The sequence below is a fragment of the Metarhizium robertsii genome, assembly GCF_000187425.2.
Source record: "Metarhizium robertsii ARSEF 23 chromosome Unknown MAA_Scf_2, whole genome shotgun sequence".
NCBI classification, from domain to species: Eukaryota; Fungi; Ascomycota; class Sordariomycetes; order Hypocreales; family Clavicipitaceae; genus Metarhizium; species Metarhizium robertsii.
In genome coordinates, this window is record NW_011942160.1 from 4,248,595 (window position 1) to 4,269,933 (window position 21,339).

The 21,339-nt window shown below is 54.4% G+C and overlaps 8 protein-coding genes across 8 annotated transcripts; 3 read left to right on the top strand and 5 right to left on the bottom strand.

Annotated features, from left to right (window-relative positions):
- Window positions 1–1,405: 1,405 nt before the first annotated feature.
- MAA_10852 (uncharacterized protein) lies at window positions 1,406–1,774 on the top strand (the record flags this gene model as incomplete). Its single annotated transcript, XM_011412771.1, has 2 exons — window positions 1,406–1,425; window positions 1,483–1,774. The coding sequence occupies 2 exons, from the start codon at window positions 1,406–1,408 to the stop codon at window positions 1,772–1,774; spliced, it is 312 nt and encodes a 103-aa protein (XP_011411073.1).
- Window positions 1,775–2,191: 417 nt separating this feature from the next.
- On the top strand, window positions 2,192–3,291 carry MAA_05212 (Ribosomal protein L14b/L23e; the record flags this gene model as incomplete). The annotated part of the gene is made up of 5 exons (XM_007823210.1): window positions 2,192–2,205; window positions 2,550–2,597; window positions 2,704–2,950; window positions 3,119–3,196; window positions 3,259–3,291. 5 exons carry the CDS (start codon window positions 2,192–2,194, stop codon window positions 3,289–3,291), a joined length of 420 nt encoding a protein of 139 aa, XP_007821401.1.
- A 1,492-nt stretch (window positions 3,292–4,783) lies between these two features.
- Window positions 4,784–8,370, bottom strand: MAA_05211 (uncharacterized protein; the record flags this gene model as incomplete). Its single annotated transcript, XM_007823209.1, has 2 exons — window positions 4,784–5,007; window positions 5,076–8,370. The coding sequence occupies 2 exons, from the start codon at window positions 8,368–8,370 to the stop codon at window positions 4,784–4,786; spliced, it is 3,519 nt and encodes a 1,172-aa protein (XP_007821400.1).
- A 1,586-nt stretch (window positions 8,371–9,956) lies between these two features.
- On the top strand, window positions 9,957–11,559 carry MAA_05210 (putative protein family UPF0615; the record flags this gene model as incomplete). Its single annotated transcript, XM_007823208.1, has 2 exons — window positions 9,957–10,542; window positions 10,598–11,559. The coding sequence occupies 2 exons, from the start codon at window positions 9,957–9,959 to the stop codon at window positions 11,557–11,559; spliced, it is 1,548 nt and encodes a 515-aa protein (XP_007821399.1).
- A 354-nt stretch (window positions 11,560–11,913) lies between these two features.
- Window positions 11,914–14,040, bottom strand: MAA_05209 (malic enzyme; the record flags this gene model as incomplete). The annotated part of the gene is made up of 5 exons (XM_007823207.1): window positions 11,914–12,721; window positions 12,784–13,027; window positions 13,094–13,390; window positions 13,473–13,665; window positions 13,744–14,040. 5 exons carry the CDS (start codon window positions 14,038–14,040, stop codon window positions 11,914–11,916), a joined length of 1,839 nt encoding a protein of 612 aa, XP_007821398.1.
- A 340-nt stretch (window positions 14,041–14,380) lies between these two features.
- MAA_10853 (flavin containing amine oxidase) lies at window positions 14,381–15,541 on the bottom strand (the record flags this gene model as incomplete). Its single annotated transcript, XM_011412772.1, has 1 exon — window positions 14,381–15,541. The coding sequence occupies one exon, from the start codon at window positions 15,539–15,541 to the stop codon at window positions 14,381–14,383; it is 1,161 nt and encodes a 386-aa protein (XP_011411074.1).
- A 1,988-nt stretch (window positions 15,542–17,529) lies between these two features.
- On the bottom strand, window positions 17,530–19,115 carry MAA_05208 (LAS seventeen-binding protein; the record flags this gene model as incomplete). The annotated part of the gene is made up of 2 exons (XM_007823206.1): window positions 17,530–18,851; window positions 18,911–19,115. 2 exons carry the CDS (start codon window positions 19,113–19,115, stop codon window positions 17,530–17,532), a joined length of 1,527 nt encoding a protein of 508 aa, XP_007821397.1.
- A 487-nt stretch (window positions 19,116–19,602) lies between these two features.
- Window positions 19,603–20,877, bottom strand: MAA_05207 (oxidoreductase; the record flags this gene model as incomplete). The annotated part of the gene is made up of 2 exons (XM_007823205.1): window positions 19,603–20,015; window positions 20,070–20,877. 2 exons carry the CDS (start codon window positions 20,875–20,877, stop codon window positions 19,603–19,605), a joined length of 1,221 nt encoding a protein of 406 aa, XP_007821396.1.
- Window positions 20,878–21,339: the final 462 nt, after the last annotated feature.

A 21,339-nucleotide genomic window follows, 5' to 3' on the forward strand; every position in this document is an offset into this window, starting at 1 on the left:
CGTATTGTGCTACAATTCCGTTTCGCGCTTCACATGCTCTGGAAATCCCTCTTGGCACAACGTATCACTGGCCTAAGCATAAGCCGCAATGTGAAGAGCCCAGGGCAATCAACTTTAAAGGAAAAGTACTTCAATATAGGCGATATAATACAAGCAAGCGCACAGGCATGCACCAACCAGCACAGTCGAGAGCAATATTGATTGCAAAAAAGTAATATCCCCCAAAGGGACAAAAAAAAAAGTAATTGCCAATCGAAGAATGGAACTATAGGAAAAGCCCGATGCGGGGGTCGAACCCGCAACCTTGAGATTTCGTGTACTCGTAAGAGTCTCACGCTCTACCGATTGAGCTAACCGGGCCAACTCACGTTGGTGGTGCTTTGTTGCAGATGGGCGTCCTTATTCTTATTTATACACCCATATTGATGAATTGATGTATCTTGATTGAAGTAAAGTTCATCGCTGTCCGTTCCCAGATGCACTGCGCGCCGTCTACCAGAGCATCTACCATCCCACTCCGCCTTATACTCGGGATTATTATTCATGTTTCACACATTTTCGCCCCTAATATTGTCTATCAAATGATTCCCTTTGTTTCCGTTTGCACTCATCTGTCCTGTCGGTGGGAGACAACCGTATCGGACAGGGCCCCACTGGCAGTTGGTCCTTGGCCCGGCATGCTTCCGGTGTAAATGGCCCTCGATATAATTCACAAGTTCATAATTCAAGTACTGATAAGGAGGACACAAGGAACAAAGTCAGGGACAGCCCATATGATCCCATATAACAAGAAACCTTCAGCGTCAAGATATACATTCGACAATGACACCAGCTCTAGATCTCCATACCCGGCATCATCGTCTTCACCTCATTCCCTCATAATTTACAGTTCTTGCGACAGGATTTCGCAATCGTGCATGGATCTGCTCAAATTGACTGGCAGAATCTGCCGTGTCGCATTCCACCACATTTGGTGATTGGCAAATATCGGGAAGCGTGGTTGGCGGAGCGATATACAAACTGGAAGGTTTCCGCATTAGCGTCGCGACAACGTGTGTGAAACCATGCACCATGGTCCTTCTTTGGCTTAATTTTTTTGCCGTCCAAATCCCACGCCATCTCTCAAGGAACAAGCCGAGTGTCAGTCACCAGGGCGGCCGTCAAGTATAGATGGACTGGTGGCGGGTACCGACAAATATCGTCTGTCGGAGGGAGTGCCGACTGGATACATGAACATCTGCAGCCATTTCGCTATTCAACCAGAGCCGCATCAATGCTAATAATCTTGGACGCACTCTGGCCTCACGTAAATTTAAGCGATGGTCGCGATGGCGTCAGATGGTTTACGACAAGTTTCTCAACACAACACATCTTTTTCAAACAGTAGGCTGCCTGCCATCTCACCATGTCTGGCTCCAAACCAAGGTTAGTTAATATCCTATCGGACGGAATAATCTACCCAGATTTAATACTGAGACGCAGGCATAACATTGATCGGTTCCTCAAGGAGGAGGAATTGGCCGACAGGATGATGAAAGTCGCGGGTTCCACGCAAGACACGCCCACGGCAAAAGTCGCAGAGGACGCCCCAGCACATCAGGCAGAGGCCAAAACGGACAAAGGGAAGACCGACGGTGATTGGGAGGATGTGCAAGCACCCGGCGCTTCAGGAGGGACAGCTGCGGAAGGGTCGCGGGTCGACGTGGGATCAACCAAGAAGCTCGAGAATCAGGAAAGGGGAACGGCTTCGGTTCATGAGACGAAAAAACCGTGAGGCAAAAATCACATCAAATTCGCATGCCTGAGTTTTCCAATATATTTGGCAGATTGTACTCCGTACTTATATGGAAAGAAAATAATGTGAACAAGGCCTCTTTCTTAAATTGCAGCCATTTTCCTGATTTCATTCACTTACACGAGAAACTGCTGCGAAGAGAAACAAGGCAAGGATGAGCCAAGGACCAACCCAGTCTCGCAAAAGAAAACGCTAGAGGTGGGGCCGGGCATGACGAAACACCCACCGCGCACTGATAAAGTCCCTATCGTCACGTGAGACATCACTCGCTTCCCATAGGGTTTCTCACCCCACAGATTGCTTGGATTTTTTTTTTCGCCGAGACTCCAGCTCACGACGGCAACCCGAGACTCGGCAGATTTTCTCACGAATTAACGCCACAACCAAACCGACACAATGGCCAAGATCTCGTAAGTAATTATGCTAAAAATGCCTGTGATTCTCGAGTATCCAAATTGGCGACGTGCAAGAGAAGGGACAAACTTGGAAACCAAACCGAAGACGACCTTGAACAACCATCGACAACCAGTTTTTTTTTTTTTTACGAATTTATGGGCGGTAATGAAGGGGTGGAAACTCGCAATCAAGAGATTCTCTTGCGGCGCATTTCGACGCGTACGAATTTTCGGCGGCAAAATTGATACGTGAAACTCGCACTTTTTCGACGTCTGCCCATTCGAGATACCCGAGACTCAACAGGCGGCACACAACAGGTCCCATGATGAATTAATCGCGACTGACTGGTTCTGTACAGACGTGGTGCCCCTGGTGGCAAGCTTAAGATGACCCTGGGTCTCCCTGTGTACGTCCCTTGACCCCTCCGCCAACACGCGCGACCTCCTACCCCGAGCACCCCAAGATGCGCCCCGAAAAGCAAAGGGAGAAAAGAGACTAACACGGCTCCGCAGCGGTGCCGTCATGAACTGCGCCGACAACTCGGGCGCCCGAAACCTGTACATCATCTCGGTCAAGGGCATCGGCGCCCGCCTGAACCGTCTCCCCGCCGGTGGTGTCGGTGACATGGTCATGGCCACCGTCAAGAAGGGAAAGCCCGAGCTGAGAAAGAAGGTCCACCCCGCCGTCATCGTCAGACAGTCCAAGCCCTGGAAGCGATTCGACGGTGTCTTCCTGTACTTTGAGGACAACGCCGGTGTGGTACGTGTTCATCCTGCTTCCAAGGCGGCACACGAGATTTGAGGGTTTTCCAAACGGGACACTTGGCTTTTTCGACGAATTGCCAGCTGGGGATGGACTCGGGAGAACTCGAAAAATCTTGCGCACCGCCAAAATAGAAAATCCACGCAACAGCTAACATGGTCGCAGATCGTCAACCCCAAGGGTGAGATGAAGGGCTCCGCCATCACCGGCCCCGTCGGCAAGGAAGCCGCTGAGCTGTGGCCCGTAAGTTCCTCCACGCAAAATCTGCTTGGCTCCAGCCCCGGCCAAAGCTGACCTCTGCCTAGCGTATCGCCTCCAACTCTGGTGTCGTCATGTAAAGTGGTCCAACGGGAGTGATTAGAAAACGGGAATGGGAACGAGAGAGAAGAGAAAAAAATCAGCAACGGTCATGTCCCACCTATGCGATCTATAGAAGCAACCATGACCGTCCTCTTGGTACTTTTTGGGGATGGAAAACGAAGAGGAACAACGACGGAGCACCGGGGAAAGCATGATAGTCGCTGGATTAGGCAGGCTCTGCATTTTTTTTGGTTGCGGGCGTGTAAGGATGATTCATACCAGGTATTGCATCATGGACAAGCAAAAAAAAAATTGAGCAACTGCCAGTGTGCCCTTGTGATCGTGTGGTTTCTGAGTATCATGCATCGTTTCTCGACACGGAGTCGATGCGATGGGAGGAAACTAGCGCCTTTTCTTCGCGGGTGCTTCTTGGGCAGCCTATTGCTGTGGTTTCTTATCTGGTTGCATCGGGAGTATTGTCCCAGGGGTGCATGGGCCCGGCTCGCCTGTCGAATTCAATCAATGATTCCGGCATTTCGTTGGCTTCTGTCTTGATGCCAATGTGCATCAGCTTGGGCATACGGACCCAAACTTGTGCGCTTGTGGGTCTCGGCATCCTAACGTCAAAATACCTACCCTATACCACGGTGTTTGTCACTTACAAGTAACGACAGCGGTAACGTAAAGTGATAGTAAATAAATCAGTTGATCCTTTCTTCAATAGAAGCAGTAATAAAGTTAAATCATTACCAGTTTACTTTTGGTCAACCTGGATAGCAAGTACAAGGCACTCGTTTACTGCCTGGCTCATGTCCTGTACGCACCAGCGGTGGATTGTCATGACTCAAAGATCGCACCACTGCAACACACCCCAGTGTGCGTCCTACCACAGACATCACGGCAATGACACGATATGAGACATGGCACCATGACACACAAAACAGACGCTCGATGGAATATCGCTCCATTCACAAATAAATACCTGTCAGATGTATCTGTACAAAATGCCAATGACCAAAGATTACCCGCCCCGTCCCTCATGGTGTGTGGCAGGGAACAGGGCAACGCGCCAAACGCCATATTCGGAAGTTCATCAGGGTCGATTCTCAAGCCTCAACGGCCGTGTAAGACGCCTGGCCTTCCAATGCCAATTTTCCCTCTGGACGAGTAGAAATGCAAAAAGAGCAATGTGGAGTGCGCGAAATGAAGAAAAGGCAAAACAAAAATCTGAAACCCGTTATTCCTCCACAGTAGAAAGATTATGTACCTATTTTAGCGCATTATTTTCCCTGCACCAGAGGGCGCGGTATCAGAACTGAGCGCGCTGATTCGCGCTGTCCCAACGGTACATGTAATGATACACGTTGCATACGAATGCCAATCCACCTATTCGGATGTAATTCGCCAAGGCAACGACTCGAAATTGTACCAGCGAGGGTCAGTCCAGACCCGGTATTGGTTGAGCGCGGAATTATTCAACTACTCTGCTCCAACTTGAGAGAGAGTAGAGTTGAGATGCAACTCATCATCTCACTGGTTCGAGGGGAACGGGTAGTTGATTCCTGGCATAGCTGGCACATAGCCTGCCTGTGACTGTCCTGGAGGAGGAGGTTCCTTCTTGCTTGGCTTGACCTTTGGTTTGGGTGCAATGACACCGAGCTTCTGCTCAGCGGCGGCTTGAGCTGCTTTCTTTGCCGCAAGAGTCGCCTTTCGCTTTTCCACAGCACCAGCCATGTTTCCATTTGCCCAGCGACCTAAATACATGGTTAACATCAAGCTTGTCTGTTGAGTATACTGATGAGATAAATCATGCGATACTTACTCTTCATGGATGCCGACATCTTTTCAGACTTGGTCATGTTCTTGTAGTCCTTTGGCTTATCATCGCCCAGTTGTGAGGATGGGGTGCCGTTGCGGGCGTCGCCAGCAGGTCGCACAACCTTGATCTTTGCAACCTTGCGGACTCCGGCGCCGGGTTGGGCATCTTGAACTGGCTGATCGAGAGCAAATGACGACTCAATACCACCAAAGGGCTGGGGCAAACTTCGCTTGCCTCGCTTGCGAGGTGGTGCCTGGGCTGCTTCGTCTGTTTCATCAGGGTCGTCACGGAACCGCTTCTGACGCTTGGGCCGGAAGGAATACGACGACTCGGCTGTATGAGATGACGACTCTGATGATGCAGTTGACGGCCTTGAATCGCCATTGTCGGTAATGGCCGAAGAAGGCTCGCTGAAGTTCTTGGATCTGGGTATTTTCAGCGTCAGCATATGCCGCTTCCGTTGTTTCGGCTCAGGCTGAGAGTCGTCGTCCATGAACTCGGCATACGTCTCGTCATATCTAACAGGTTGTCTGCCTCGGCGGCGACCTGACCTGCCAGTTTCTTCCTGCGCAAGGTTGTCTGAGCTGCGTGGTGTAGAAAATTCCTCAGCAGCGCCGGGGACCACATTACTGGCACGAGGACCACGTCGTCTCCTAGTCTTGGGAGCTTCGTTCTCTGCCTCCGAGTTCCCGTCCCCATTAAAGCTTGATGCGAAGGCAACCTGGGCTCCCTCGTCTACGTTACCCGCATTCCGACGTCTCCTACCTCGCGTGGGAACTGGCGTTGAGCTTCGGCTTACATCCTGAGTAGCAGGGTCGAAAAGCTGAACAGGTTTACGTTGTCTCTTGCCGGTGACCTCGTCAGCTTCTGATGCCTTGACTGTTTGCCTTGGCTGGTTACGCAGTGATCGCCCTCTGGTCATGATGCCAACTTGTTGGGTCTCTGGATTCTGACGACCAATCTTGGACGGGTGAGGATCATATTCAAAGCCATAAGTAGCAGCCATGATGCGGTCCTGTCCCTGAAGATAGCGAGTCTCGCTCATGAGTTCCCGTTCCTTTGCCTTGTAGCCCTTGACAGCGAAGTCTGGCTCTTCGTGATTGACACCATGCTGAGTCGGGTTTCTCGTCCTAGATTCGTATTTGGCATCCGCTAGACGTCGGCGCTGTGAATTTTCGTGGTCGTCCACCAGCCTTCCGAGATCGAGCCATTCGGTTTGCCACTGTACAAGTGATATATTGATGGCCTCGAGAATCTCGTATAACTCGGCAGTGGTCATATCTTCGTAATTTTCGATGGCTGATATGTACTCTTCAGGGTCCCGAGTTTTGCGATATTTGTAGTATCGTTTTCGCTCAGGAACCTCTTGCGAATCAGACTCGTCACCATCATCTGCGTCATCACCAGCTGGGGCGGGAGAGTTGGTAGCCGTAGGATCCATTGAATCTGGAACTGGAGAGCCTCGTGTTGGCGTGTTAAGGGCAGGTGTTGGTGCTTCGATGCCTGAGGGGTCTGGAGCGTCGTCATTGTCCTCTATCATGGGCTCCATATCATTGCCATCTTTATCACCATCCTTGTCGTCTGGGGTGGTCTCATCTCCGCCGGCTTCATCGTCGGAACGAGCCTTCTTTTCGGGATATGAGACATATTCACCATCCATGTACGGTGTCAAGTAAGCCCAGCGACCGACGGGAGCCGGCTGAGGCTTACTTGGTCCCAGTTGTGATGTTCTTTTGGGTTTGAAGATTTCCTTCTTCTCGGGACTTAGAGTATCCGAGTCTTCAACAACTTTGTCCTTAACTTCAGTCACAATCGATTCTGGTGATGACTTGCGCTCCTGGTGCGGAGCTTCTTGATCTTTGAGATCTTCCATTTTGGTATCCATAACCTCCTCCACTGATATAGATGGCACTACCAAGGGCGTTTCCGCAGGCGGGCTGCCCTTGGTGTTTGAATCTTCATTTGCATCCAGGGTGGTTGCTTCTTCTGAGGCGACGTTATCAACAGCGCCTACTGATGGAGACTGTTTGGCTGGAGAGATATCTATGGGCTCTGCAGTAGTAGGCTGTGATTTCAGTGGTGATGGTTCGGTTACCACTGGCTCTTTCACAAACTGCTCGACCTCGCTTTCTTTGGGAGGTTCAGAGGAGACAAGGTCGTTGTTTTCCGACGTACGGTCTTTCATCTCATCGGAAACAACAACATCAGAAGTAGGCGCCACATTGTCTTCAGTTTGCTCCTCTACCAATGGTTCCGATTCGGCCACTGTCTCCGCCTTGGCGATGGCGGGCAGATCCTGTGTGGCGACTGGAAGTGTTTGTGCGTTGGGGATTTCAGCAATTTTAGTGTCAGAAAGCTCAGGCTTTTCTTCGGCTTTGTCAGAAGAGACGTTGGCAGGCTCATTGACCTTTGGGGTATCCGTGCTTTCTGATTGAGCCTCAATGGGCTCGATCGTGGCAGCAGGTTGCTTAGATGATGGGGGAGGGGGGCTTGCTCGAAGGTTGGGATCAATGTCCATGTCTCGAGTCTCAGCATTTGGACGCTCGTCGTTGTTTGTACTCTTGTCATTGGGGTATAGGCCGCCAAAATTAGATACCGTGGGCGCAGACTTCCACGAGCCGTCCAGAGACTGAGCAGCGGACGAGGTACTCGAATGACTGTCACGGCGGACCTCTGACTCGTCCATGTCGGAAAAAGAGACACCAACTTCAATGGTATCCTTTACGTCTTCATCGTCGCCATGATCGGCCCTTCCGAGGGCTGAACTGCGAGCAGGATTTCTTCGCACATTGCCGGAAGCATCAGCGCCGAGTGAGGCGCCGCGTCTCTTGGCGCCGGAGGCATAAAACTCTTCCGAGTCGTAGCTGTGATCTGATTTTCGCTTCTTGGCGCGAGCTGAAGACGTGGAGCTGGGCACGACGACCTCGTCGTCTACGTGCTCAAATGTGTAATCCACACGAGCCCGCTTGCGAAGTGTGTGGCCACCTTTCCTGGGACTGTCGTCGTCAAACTCATCATCATGGATGCCGTAGCTGTCCATGGTTCTGGACCGGCGCTTGACACCCTGGCCGCGATTGCCCGAGGCTGGGGTTGAGAAAGTGAAAGTGTGGTGAAGACTTTTGCTTCCGCGCCTGCTCTGAGTCGCGGGCTGGGGGCTGTTTGCCGCCGAGGCGTGGGCCATTACAGGGCTCGCAGAGGGATGGTCAGATATACTCTCGGGAGGAGTAGACTGAGGAGAGGTAGAGTCGCCCAGGGTTTTGCGACGTGTGGTTGCTGCCGTCCGACGAGCGCGGTCCATGTCGAGCCGGAGCAGCCAGCGTGTTGCGGAGAGCAGGCGTGTAAGAAGAAGGGGGCAATGTGTAAGAGGCCAACCATCCGGCAGACGGGCACACGGGGGATCAGGGAATCAGGTGACGAGCAAATGCCCAGGCGGCGATGAGCAGCCCGGCCACGAGGTGAAGTGACTCGAGGTCGTGAGGCCGCGGGATGAATCAAGAAGGGGAGAGGCAAGGCTTTGTATGAGCCGGGCCACAATACCATGAGTGAGCCAATGTCGGCGCAGGAGAGAATTTTGAAAGGCAAACACAGACAATGGCAAATGCGCGGCAGGCTCAAGGAACAAAAAGAAGAGCGCCGGACAAAGCGCAGGCGGCCTGGAGAAGCGCTGATGGCCGCGGCGGTGATGCAGCCTGACAATATCAGAGACTTTTCAATGCGTCGTCGCCCGTGTCGTTGTTAAACCAGCCAGTCTCCTGGCCATCGTTTTTCTCAAGGTGTCGTGGTCCGAATAAGCCAAGACCCAGTTTCCTGACAAGGCCAACTGCGGGTCCCGTCGAGGTACGTACCTTTGAGCTGGGAGGCTTGGGAGGGCCTTGGGGCGCCTGGGTCTAGGTACTTGAGTACTTTACTCAAGTACTTATTTTAGGTTAAAGTGAGCCAAGTCAAGTCAGTACCAGACCGCCAGCACCTTGCGCCACAGGCTCTCCGTTTTAGGCGTCTTCGGGGCTCAATGGTAGGCGCGTGGACAGTGGACAGAGCCCGCTGTAGGGCCTTCTGTGGCGGGCACTGGGCTGCTGCTCGTGCCACCTGGGGGACAGCAGTTGGGGAGCACCAGATGTCAAGTGCCTGCTCAAGTGCCTGTGTGGGCATGCAATTTGGGGCCCTACAGGTTCCCCGGGGTTCCTCCGTGTGTGGCCGACCCGACCAATCGAAGCGTCTGGTGTCGGGAAGGATGTGCCCCCCTAGTCCTTTTTGGGCCGGGGAGACGATGCTCCCGTCGTCCAGGTGGTAAAGCGGAGTACACCGCACTTGGGACGCACCAGCAAAAACTTTGAAGGGGCAGCAACAAGAATTTACATGGCATTGAATATGCTGGAGGAAGCTGTTTGATTTCCGTATATAGGTACAATCTGCGGGTGCCGAATGTGTGATTCATTCTGAGGACACGGGCCACGACAGGCTGTCCTGCATTGAGCCGCTTTGATCCTTGGGGCCTCGAGCCAGTCAGCACGCTATGCACGTGTCATGCGACGAGCGGCCTGCCTGATCCCGTGCACTGTGGACACTTGAATGTTCGGGATGTGGAAGCTGGTGTAAGTTGACAAGCTTGTCCAAGCCTTGAGCGTCATTCCGTAGCCGGAGCCCCCCTTGAAGCCGGACATGGAAACCAGGCGCCTCCACTCTTCCACACCTCGAACACAAGGTCCCAACTCCCAAGCAACCAACCTCACCCCACCGACAACATCAAACACTTGACATCTTGCTGAGCGCTCTCTTGTTATACCAAGCTCCTCTTCCGCACTCTGGTCCAAGCTCCAAGTTCTTTGTCATACCCCGTATTGCACAATCGCTCGCTAGATCGCGAGGAGAGACTGACGCAGCGCCATGGCTTCGAAAAAGACGAAAGCTGCCACTTCTGCCGCCGACGACAACCTCGATGAGCTCTTCCAAGGCATTGGGGACGACGCCAAGTCCAAGAAATCGACAAACCCCAAGCCTACCAAAACGGCCTCATCAGCGCCCAAGACACAGGGCGATGATGACATCCTGGCTGACCTCGAGTCTCAGCTTGCGTCTGAGAAGCCAGCATCACGCCCGCACACTCCCCGAGGTGTTAGACGGCCAGCTGGTACACCCCCTGTTGGCGACGACAAGGCCACAGCAGCAGCAGCGGCAGCCACTAGTGTTCGCAAGTCTACCGACAGTGCCAGAAGCTTGAGAGCGAACTTGACGCCTAGCGCCACTAGCTCTGAGCCTCATGAGGCCGAGAAGAAGGGCGCCGCTGAGCAATCTCAACAGCAGCAGAGCGGCGGAGGATGGTGGGGAGGCATCCTGTCAACGGCTACTGGCGTCATGAAGCAGGCCGAAAATGCCTACAAAGAGATTCAACAAAACGAAGAAGCAAAGAAATGGGCTGACCAAGTTCGGGGCCTATCAGGGGGCATCGATGTTGGGGCTCTCCGTAACTACGGTGGGTGTTCACGGGAGACTGACAACCAAGGACGGCTGTTGCTAACGACCTATAGGTGACGAGTTGCGAAGCCGAGCGTTGCCCACGTTTACCAACATCCTCCATACTCTTGCGCCGCCGATTTCGTCCCACGAGAGACTCATGATCCACATTACCCATGATCTTGTCGGATATCCGTCGTTGGACCCCTTGGTTCACGGCGTTTTTGCCCGTGTCATGTCGCAAGTCGAAGGCGGCGACTTACTCGTTGTACAGCGAGGCCGTGAGAGCAGCTCTGGACGCTACAGCGATGGCTCTGCGGGCTGGCGTGATGGTCCCTGGTGGCGCCAGACGGATTCCACTCGAGAGCTTGGACTAGTGAAGGGCATGATCGAGGGTACCAAGTTGTGCCGTGCCGGCGCCGAGTCGTATGCGAATGAATACTTTGCCTCCCACGGTGGCATTGAGCAAGCCAAGACTCGGGCTACAGAGGATCTGAGCGAGAGCAACCCGGTGCGGACTTCAGACATCTTCTTGTCTGTGCAGGCCATCTCTACAGACGGCGACAAGGCACTGTTTGCTGGCTCTGCCTCGGCCGTGAAGGAGAAGGAGACGTCGGCTGTGAAGGAGCAGGACGACACGGATGAACTTGTGTGCTTTGCCGTCTATGTTCTTGACCCGGTTCACGAGATTGAATTTTCTACAGTCAGCCAGAGTATTCCTTCAAAATGGGTACGCTGGCTGGACGCTGCCTCTCCCCTGACGCCCCGTTCCAGCGACGAACACCAGGACAACCCCTTCGATGCCGGGATCCCAGAAGACATCAAGGACATTATCGAAAGCGGTGGTGTCGATCCGCGCGAGTGGGTGGCCGAATGGATCGAGGAGACGTTGTGTCTGTCAGTAGGTGTCGTTGCCCAGCGATACGTTGCCCGACGAATGGGAGTGGGCGAAGGGGGTCTTGGACGAGGCAAGAAGAGGGTGGATGAGCTTGTCGAGGCCAATGCCGGAGAGGTGGCAAGAGCTGGGATAATCTAAGCTGATGGACTTTGCTGTTTTTTTTGGTTCGATCTCCTTGCAGGTACCAAGGATTTGGAGTTGGGAATTGGGAAGCAGTTATTTCTCGAAATGCTACAAGAATAATCAGTTTTGAGTACTGCAGCGTTATGCTGTTGGTATAATAATACATGTACGTTTGTTGTACCCGTGTCTAATGCCCCGTAGGCCGCCTTTTGAATCATTTTGCCGGTATGTATATTGCAAAGGTAAGTACCTAGGTAGGAAACATTGAACAGAATTCGCTAAACGCGAGCCGAGTTGACTACTGCTAGCTGAGGTCCATAGATGCCGGCATCGCTTGACATATCACGCGGAACTCACGATGGTCATGTTCTACTGTTGCACCATTGCACCATAGGCCGACATGTCGGACATTCTATCCACGGTGCCGGCCTTTCTCAATTCTCCCCTCGCAGTGCGGCCTGCGCCCTCCATTTCCACCTTTTCCAAATCGCGATACCTGGGCTCCCACATCTGGACCCTGATCCATTCGCGCAGCTGGTGGTCGTCGGAGGGGATGCCGTCCTCTGTTGCCACGCCCTCTTGCACGGCGGCCTTGACGATGCCCATTGCCACCTGCAGGCTCACGTTCCTCACGTCCCCTACGTCCGGCAGCAGCGGCGCGGTGGGATCCCTGAGCGCCGGGCTCATGGCCGCGACGGCCTGCACCGCCGCGACGAGCATCTTGTCCGTGAGCAGCCGGGCCCTGGACAGGATGCAGCCGAGCCCGATGCCCGGGAACACCACGGAGTTGTTGCACTCGGCAATCTCCATCGTCACCTGCTCGCCGCCGGCGCCCCACGGCCCCTGGACGGGGTCGAACGGCGAGCCCGTTGCCACCAGCGCCTTGCCCCGTGTCCATTGCAAGAGGTTCTCGGGCGTTTGCTCGTGCAGCCGCGTAGGGTTGCTGAGGGGGAAAATGATGGGCCGGGCCGTGTGCTTGGCCATCTCGGTGACGATTTCCTGCGTGAACGCTCCAGGGACGGTGGACGTGCCGACGAGGACGTTGGGGCGGACGGCCTGGATGACGCCGAGCAGGTCCGTCCTCTGGCCGGTCCAGTCTGCTGCGTTTTTGGCAAAGGGCCGCTGGGCGTCCGAGACCTTTGTTTCCGTGGTGAGAAGGCCAGGTCTGTCGATGAGCCTATTGACCATGTGCTGTCAGCGGGAGCAAGGGGGGTTCGGCAGGAGGCGAGATGCACTCACCATATTTGCCGGGAAGCCTCCTCGGGAGACGTGTTGCCCTCCGCGGCGATGGCGTCTCGGACCTGGTCTGCGATTCCGATGCCCGCGCTGCCCGCGCCGAAGACGACCATTTTCAAATCCGCGAGTTTCTGCCCCGACACGTGCAGACCTGCCATGATGGCGGCGAGCGTCACGCACCCTGTTCCCTGGACGTCGTCGTTGAAGCACGCCATTTTGGGGCGGTACGTGTCTAGAATCCGCCTGGCTGAGGGGAGGAAAGAAAGCATCAGCCGTGTCCTGATCACGGGTCATAGAAAGAAACATCCCTTACCGTTTAGTAGCCCAAAGTCCTCAAAGTGAATATACGCCCGCGGGTACAGCGTCCTCGCCGCGCGCACAAACGAGTCCACAAACTCGTCATATCTCTCTCCCCGAACCCGCTTCTTCCTGAGACCGAGGTACAGCTCGTCACGGAGCAGATGCTCATTGTCCGTCCCGCAGTCCAGCACGACGGGCAGGCAACGGTTGGGATGGACGCCCGCGCAGAGCGTGGCGAGAACGAGCTTGGCCACGGAGATGAGCACTCCACCTACGCCCTGGTCGCCTATGCCTAGGATTTCCTCCCCGTCTGCCGGGCAGCAGAAATATCGCGCCGTTAGCATGACAAGAGTCAAGGGGGATCTTTGCTGCACACACGGGCTCGGCCTCACCTGTAACTACTATGTAGTCGATGTCGTCGGCCTCTCCCCACATTGCTAGGTCGTGGAATACCCTCTCCGTGTCATTAATGTTCAAAAAACAGCCCTCTGGCCGTCTGAAGAGCCGCGAGTAGTTCTGGATGGCATCTCCTTCGGTGGGGGTGTACACCACGCTGAACATGGCCTTTATGTTATCCTGCAGCAGCTACTGTCCCATTTCAGCCCATGGACTTGCTACGACGTTGGAGGGGGTTTGCCGCGAGTGATACTATCAATCACATACCTTATAGTACAGCACCTCATTCTGTTCCTTCAGCGAGGCCAGAAACGTATTCTTGGCCAAGTCATCCGTTTGCGAGAGGTACTGCTCGTGGGCTCGTTTGGCCTGTTCTTGCAGTGTCTGGACATTTTGCGGTAGCAAGCCGGTGAGATTGAATACGCGGCGTTCATGGGCGGGAAAGGCAGAACCCTTGTTGAAGTAGGGCGTGTTGAGGACGGCCTGGCCTTGGAGAGCGCATGGGATGGGGCCCCTGGTGTTGAGGGTGAGGTGGTCGAACTGGGCATCTTTTCTGGAAACCATTTTCCCCCTCTTTTTTTTATAAGCTGTTTCCGAGATGTCCGGGTACCTGGTTGACGATGAGAACTACGGTGTTGAGCGAAATACATTGTGTTGTGAGACTGGGTGGGTGTAAGGCGATGACGTAGGGGGCACTTTATGTTGCATCAAATCAGATAAGCCTTTTTGGTCAGCAATGCCCAACTGCACAACCTTGGTTTTAACTTTCTAACATTTTCAAGATGGGCGTTAACACTATGGGGCAAATACATACCTGCGAGCGATTTTTCTACGATGGGCTCCTAGAAATAGTTATATAATATTTTATAGAAATGAATGATACTTAGAATGAAGGGTTGTTTACTTATTCCTCTTCGCTGCTCGTCTCGCTTTGCCTCCTATCGCCCCAGTCCACCAATGTGTCTCGGAGGACTTGTATCTTCGTTAAAGACGTTTCCCGGTGTGGCCCGAGGCAGTCGTCTAGGTCCATGATCATCCTCGACAGTAATTCCGCCCAAGAATCGCTTGAACATGACCTCATGTCGCTGCGGGCATGAAGCCCCTGTCCCTCCACCCCCTCAAGCCAATTGAGAATCCTGTTGTCCTTGTCGTTGTTTTTGTTGTAAGAAGGACCTCTCACTTCTCCTGCAGACGTGTCTTTCGCACACGTCCGCCAATACTTGTACGACTCATTCAGTAAGAAGACTCTGTAGCAGTGCATTATGGCATCGATGTGTTCCCTGATCCCAAGATTCTCGGGCAAGGGATTCCTGTCATCGCCAATATTGCTAAATTCCTCCTGCTCCCACCGTTCAGCGATTGCAGCCCGAACTAACACAGCCGTCCACCACAGCAGCGGTTCGTGGCGTGGATCTGCATCCTCGTCAAAGTTGTTTGACCAACACATGATCCATTCAATGCGATCCCACAAACAATCATAATCAGTAGTATCCAACAGCTTATCCATGCGCGACTCCGTCGTGCCCATGGAAGAAACAAGTAGTTTAAGATCGCTGCGCCGGGTATGGTCCAGCTTAAGACCCATTTCGCGAAGCATGTCGTTTTCATGAGAGTAGACGAGAAAGGATATGAAGCCCGTCAAGCTTGTGTGATAATGTTGCCGAATGTCGCAGTCCTCAGGAGCGGCCAAGGACACCAAGGCTATATAAAGGCGGGTGTGTATGCCGTCGAAGGTGTTGAGTAGCCATTTATCAGTCCTTGCCTCATATCTATCCATGCGGTTTCGGATACAAAAGTCTATGGCCTGCCGCCCCTGACGGGTTAGGTGGAGTCGTTTTCTGGTTTCCTCCAGAGTCTCTTCCCTCCCCGAGATGCTTCTGAGCCCCTGGAACTCGGGGGGCAGGTGGGAGGGCTGGCGGCTGCTTGCTGAGAGAAATGCACTCCAGTTCTCCTGAATCTTGCACCAGGTATCGTCATCCCTGCCAGGGACGAGGAAGTCGATTGTCCGCAGCCATGTCTCGCACAAGACACGCTCGTATCTATGTTCAACGCGAAGGCTGACCATGAGACTTTTCGTGATGCGTTGGCTGGCTTGGTGGATTGAGACGCATATGCTTGGGCGAAAAATGGCAAAGAAGATTGGGTCAAGTTAATTCCCGTCTTTGTGGCCACATTTGGTTGGAAATGGACACGACATGAGAGTGTAGGCCAGACCCGACCATTGCAGTTGACCTGACCTGACCATTGCTCTTTCCTGATTAATCATCCATACATACACCAAGGATTAACCCAACTCCTAACCCTAACCCTGGGCAAAGCCTGGGGTCTCCATTATAACTCCAGTAAAACACCTGAAAAAGTAAGACCAATGGTCAGGTCAGGTCAGGTAGGCGAGCAATGGTCGGGTGGTAATTCTCAATCTCCATAAGATTAGTTGCGCCGTGTCACTCTACATCAATCATCATTTACACATGGACCCATGCGCAGCGGCACGGCGCACAGTTCGTGTCGAATGTCGGTACTCAAGGAGCCACGCCCATGTAAAACACCCACCGGCAGAAGACGGTGAAAGGCAGACAGGCGTGGACTATGACGGTCCGGTCCATCTTGCAACATGTACACAAAGCGTCGAGATGGACGGTTTGCCCAGCGGGCCAGTCTACTTCATCCAAGGAGCACAAAACGCCCTCCTTGGGGAAGGCCTTTCGAGAAAGATTCGTCGATAACCGAATGACTGGCCATGGAGTGCTGCGATTCTATGGAGACGAGCAAGAAAGTAGGAAATGCAAGCGAGCAACCTACCGGTGACAATCTACGCACCGCGTATTGAGCCCATGCGAGCCTAGGGAGGCCGTGGAGGGCTGGCAGTGGTGATGGGGGTGATGTCTTGCTGTGGGAAGAAGAGCAAAAATTGCTTCCTGCCAGAGCAGTAAAATGGCAAGTCCATGTCTTGGTCTAGTTTAGGTTGCTGAGTCAGCAGTGTTCTAGTGACGGGGGCTGTGGGGCGCCAGCATAAACTCGTGGACCAGACCATAAAAAAGTCGACGCCGAGCGACGTGACGACTGGGCACCACATTGCAGTCTGATTGAAACTGTTTCTCGGAGGCGCCAGCCGTCAGCTAATGGCATCAATTGCCGTAGCACTGGGGCCCCATTGGGTCACTCTGAATGCCGCCATCTTGCCACCGTTGATAGATGAACCGCCGTTGTGGCTACAAGAGTCCATAAACGCCTGGCCTGCGTCGAGCATCCCGCCTGGACCAGCACTGCCGAGCACTGTACGTGTCGAGAAATGATTCGGGACTGGAGAATCATCAAGTCTTTCTAAGGAACCAAACAAATGCGACATCACCCTCGCTGATGCCATCGAAACAGTGCGCTTGACGAGTTTCGTTTCGACATTGCCACTGGTGATGCCTGCAGCGCGCACGTTTCATATATCCTCGACAGGCACGGATATGCCCTTGAAAATTATTCGCCCCGTTTACAGGGTTCTGAACAGCGATTCTGCTTAGTGCAGCTTTTCTGAATTTATTGACAGCCCTGGAAGGATCGACTCTCTCTAGATACCAATATGAGCTCGTTGCAGGCCGGCAGAAGAGTTCCACCCTCACGCCATCACAATTACATATGAAAAACCTACCACCCCTGGGGGCTGTGGTGTCGAGTGAGAATGAGCGCCATGCGTAACTACAGTGATACGGGGAGCCGAGGACGTTTGAGAAGAAGAAAAAGTAATGGAATACTTTCTTCCTCTGGATGATACCGCCACTGCACCGAAAGAATCAACCCTGCAAGCATCGTCTTTGCCAGGAGGGCTCGGCATATTTAAACCGGAAACAACACCATTATTTGCAAGGCATCTGCCAAGCTTCACAACAAGTAGGAACCTTTGGTATAGAGTTTCAAGTCGGTATAGAGAGCCTTTACTGTGTACCTTTACCTGTACGCAAAACAACATTTCCAAGCATACGCATTGCACGGCATCCATTTCTTCTTCGCAAAAAGCCACCAACAACCGACAAAATCTCACAAAAAGACATCAACCCCAACCTACGTCAACTTTCGCGGCGGCAATGGCGGCGGCTCGCGGCGTACGTTCTGCAGCGCTTGTTCTTGATCCTCTACTTCTTCTGCCTTCCTTGACGCAGGCTCGTCAGCCTCTCTCGCCAGCTCCAGTCTTTCGCTCTCGTCTATCGCAACGCCAGAATCTCTATCCACCTCGTTTGTCTTCCACGGATTCCCCCCGTTCACAAACACGTCGTTCTCGCCGTCTGTGATATCGTAGAAGTGCTCGGGCTCGGCGTGGCCATCCTTGTGCTGCACGTCTTGCCGCTCAAAGCCGTCCTCAGAACGGACGCTGGCAACAATGACCACATCATCCGTCTGCGTCCCAGCATCGGACGAAGCATACGCACCGACGGCCCGCCCCCAAGGAGAATTAGACCCCGACGCAGCACTGACGGGTGTGGCGCCCCCAACCGCCGTGTCCATGCTCCTCCGGTAGAACCTGCCATAGGTAGGGCTGGAAGGGCTAGGGTGGTACTCGAACTGCATGCTCGACGGCCTCTGCCTGGTGCCGGCCTCGAGTATCTCCAGGCCCTCCCTCTCCAAGGCGTGCACGCCGTACGGGTCAGGGTCGTCGGGCTCCGGGACGCCAAACACGACCCCGTCCGGGTCCGGCTCCTGGATGCTGAGATCCCCCGGCGCCAGCTGCTCGTCCAGCTCGTCCATCATGGCGGCGTCCACGTCCGCCTTGCCCTCTGCCGCCCTCAGTGTCTCCATAAGCATCTTGATCTCGGGCGGCGGGTGCCTCGCCTTGCCCGCCAGGATGTCCGCCGCGCCAATCTTCTCCCCGTAGAACCGGGCGTTCTCGTCGCTGCGCTCAATGACGACGGTGCCGTCGACCTGGACGCCCGCGTAGAAGCCCCGCGACTTGAGGTAGGTGAAGACGGGCCTGTTGGCCTGCTTCCACTTGCCGTCGTTTTCGACGACGCCGCCGACTCCCACGGGGCCGGCGACGGCCGAGATCTCGCCCCCGAGTGTGGCGCGGATCTTGGTAAACGCCTCGAGGGCCTTGCGGTTGTTGATGACCAGCACGCAGTCGTAGATGTCGACGCCGACGAGGAATCCCAGCCCGGCCGTGTGCAGCATGATGCCCGACGGCGGCGACCACGTGCCGTCTTCTTGACGGGCGACCAGCACGCCAGATCCGCCGGCTCCGGAGATCCAGAGCCCGGTGCGCATCGTGGTGAATATGGCAAGCCCGACGGCATTTTCTATGACTTTTTGGGGAATCTTCTTGATCACCTTGGGCGCCTTTTTCGGCCCGGCTTGGTCGGCAGGTGGTTCGTCGTCTGTGTAGAAGCCGTCCTCTGCGTTTCATGTTAGTGAAGGGGAAGTGGAAAGATGCACAGAGCGAAAGGATGCTCACTGCAGAATGATCTCAGGATCCTGGCCGCCTTGTAACTCTCCTTATCCAGCGTCGTCGGCCAAAATGCCTCGCTGCCAATCTTGTTTGTCCACCGGTTGACCGGCGCGCCGAGCTTATCCAGCAGTCCCCATGCCTTGTCGAAGCCCTTCTTGCTCTGGGTCTTGGTGGTGTCCCACGAGGGCAATTTCGACTTGACCTTTTGCATTGTCGACGCGCTCTTGTACCGTGCTGGTAGGGCTTGGGAGCGGCTTATTCTCTGGGAAAACAAAAGGACAGAAAGGGCTTCGTATGATGTAATAAGGCTGGAGGGGGAGGCGTTGGCTTATACGTGCATGTATACCAAGTACTTCTACCGAGTACACGTACACGCACTAGCCAGGGATCCACTCCGCTTCCGCGAGTCCCGATGTGGATGCGTCAGATCCATGTTTCTTGCCGGAGGTCCGGCGGTGGTGGTGGAGGCTTAGTCAAATCTGGCGGCAACATTGAACTCTTACAAACCCTTGTTGCTTATTACTCCGTACAGTGTCGGTATAAATCCCCGAGCAGGACGATTACTACTATCAGGACACTGGCTAATAATATCCAAGTTGCGTTTCAAATACAGCGCCACCGTATACACTTGGTGTTCTTCACGTGGCGGCATCCATCGTCAAGTCTGTCCGGCCTTGCATGAACCCTTCCAGACACAATCAGCCCTCAAACCCATCTAATAGCTTCTGAATCTGGGAAGCCCTCGCGGCCGCATCGTCAACACCAACCCAAGCCCCTGCGCCATCACTCTTCCCCTGCTTCCAATCCGCATACGCATACAGCACCCTCTGCACCGACCTGCCCCGGACAGGAACCTGCTTCTCGACATCTGTCCAATCCCACTTGACGTCTCGCACCGTGTCCGTGTCGAAATCATGCACCTGGATCGTCACCGACTCATCGCAAGCATCTGCCTGTAGCGAAATGCCAGCCGGCGCAACCAGCCGGATCTCGCCGTCGACCCCATAGATGCTCCATGCCAGAGACGGCGTCCCCGGAAACGGCTGCCCACGACGAAACGCGAATGCCAGCGTGGCATCGGCATCATTTCGAGGAGACTCCGCCAGGCGACCTACACAATCTCAGCTGCCCGCTCCGTCGCGCAACGTGAAAAAGGACGACGTACCATGCAAGTAAAGCAAATCCGGAACATTCGACCGCACCGTCTCAACCACCTCTCCGCTCTCCGGATCACGAACCCGAACCCGCCGCCGCTGCAGTTGGAGTCGCGAACCCGTAGTTTCGGGCACCACGTCCCCGACAACAGACTGCACAAAGTCAAACACTGCCGTCGTCAGCAACGCCGGGCCATCAGAAACAAAAAGGGTTAAAAACTCACCGTGTCCGAACCCAATCGTGATTGGATTCCCGCCGACGTCCCTGTCCGCAAAATACTTCAACCCCACGGGCAGCGTCTCCCTGTCCTTGGTGCCCCCGTACGCCCTCACGTCCACGCTCAGCACCTTGCCAATGGCCCCCGCGTCCAACAGCTCCCTCAGCTTGAGCACCGGGGCGGCCCAGCGCCCCTGCAGCCCGACCAGCGCCGTCGAACCGCTCCTCCGCGCCTCGTCCGCGAGGCTCCTGATGTCGGCGTCCGTCGCGGCAACAGGCCACTCCACGTACACGTCCTTGCCGGCCCGGACGCTAGGCAGCACCGTCTCGTAGTGCCTGTCCACGCGGGTGCTGCAGATGACCAAGTCGACGGCCGGGTCGGCGGCCAGGTCCTCGGGGGATCCGTACGCCCTCGTCCCCGGAGGCAGGTCGTACGTTTTGATGGCGGATTCGGCGGCCGACACGGAGCTGTTGAGCAGCGCGACGATTTGGAACTTGGACTGGCCGGCGGGCGTGACGAGGGAGGGCAAATGGGCAGTTGACGCCCATGACGTGGTGGCCGCCGAGGACAGACCAATGATGGCGGTGCGGATGGGCGCCATGGTGTTGGGGAGCTTGGTTTGCACTTGATACTTTGGATGCAGTCGTGTTATTCCGGGCTGCGAGGCCAAGACGAGAAATGGTGATGTTGGTTTCTAGCTACTTCTGGTGTAGCCGTGGACGTTGCCATCGCGTGTCTGGTGCTTTGTGAAGTTATATATTCAACCACACCTAGAATCACCACTTATACGTGGTGCTCTAATTGGCATTATTAATCAACCTCCACGGCAGACCATCTCCTCAATTCCCACACACACTTCTCACAATCAAGCCTGCATAGTAACGGGATTGCCATCTTTTTAGTGGCTGCCAGCCAAGTGGTTGGCTTATTTATGAATTCTGTCAACTGACTTCGCTGATTAATGACTCCGCACATCTTGTCATTCCATCCCCATATTCGCCATTCTGGGTGAATAGCACCTCATTGTGGCTAGTCTGACATCTTGACATAATCGGCAATACTG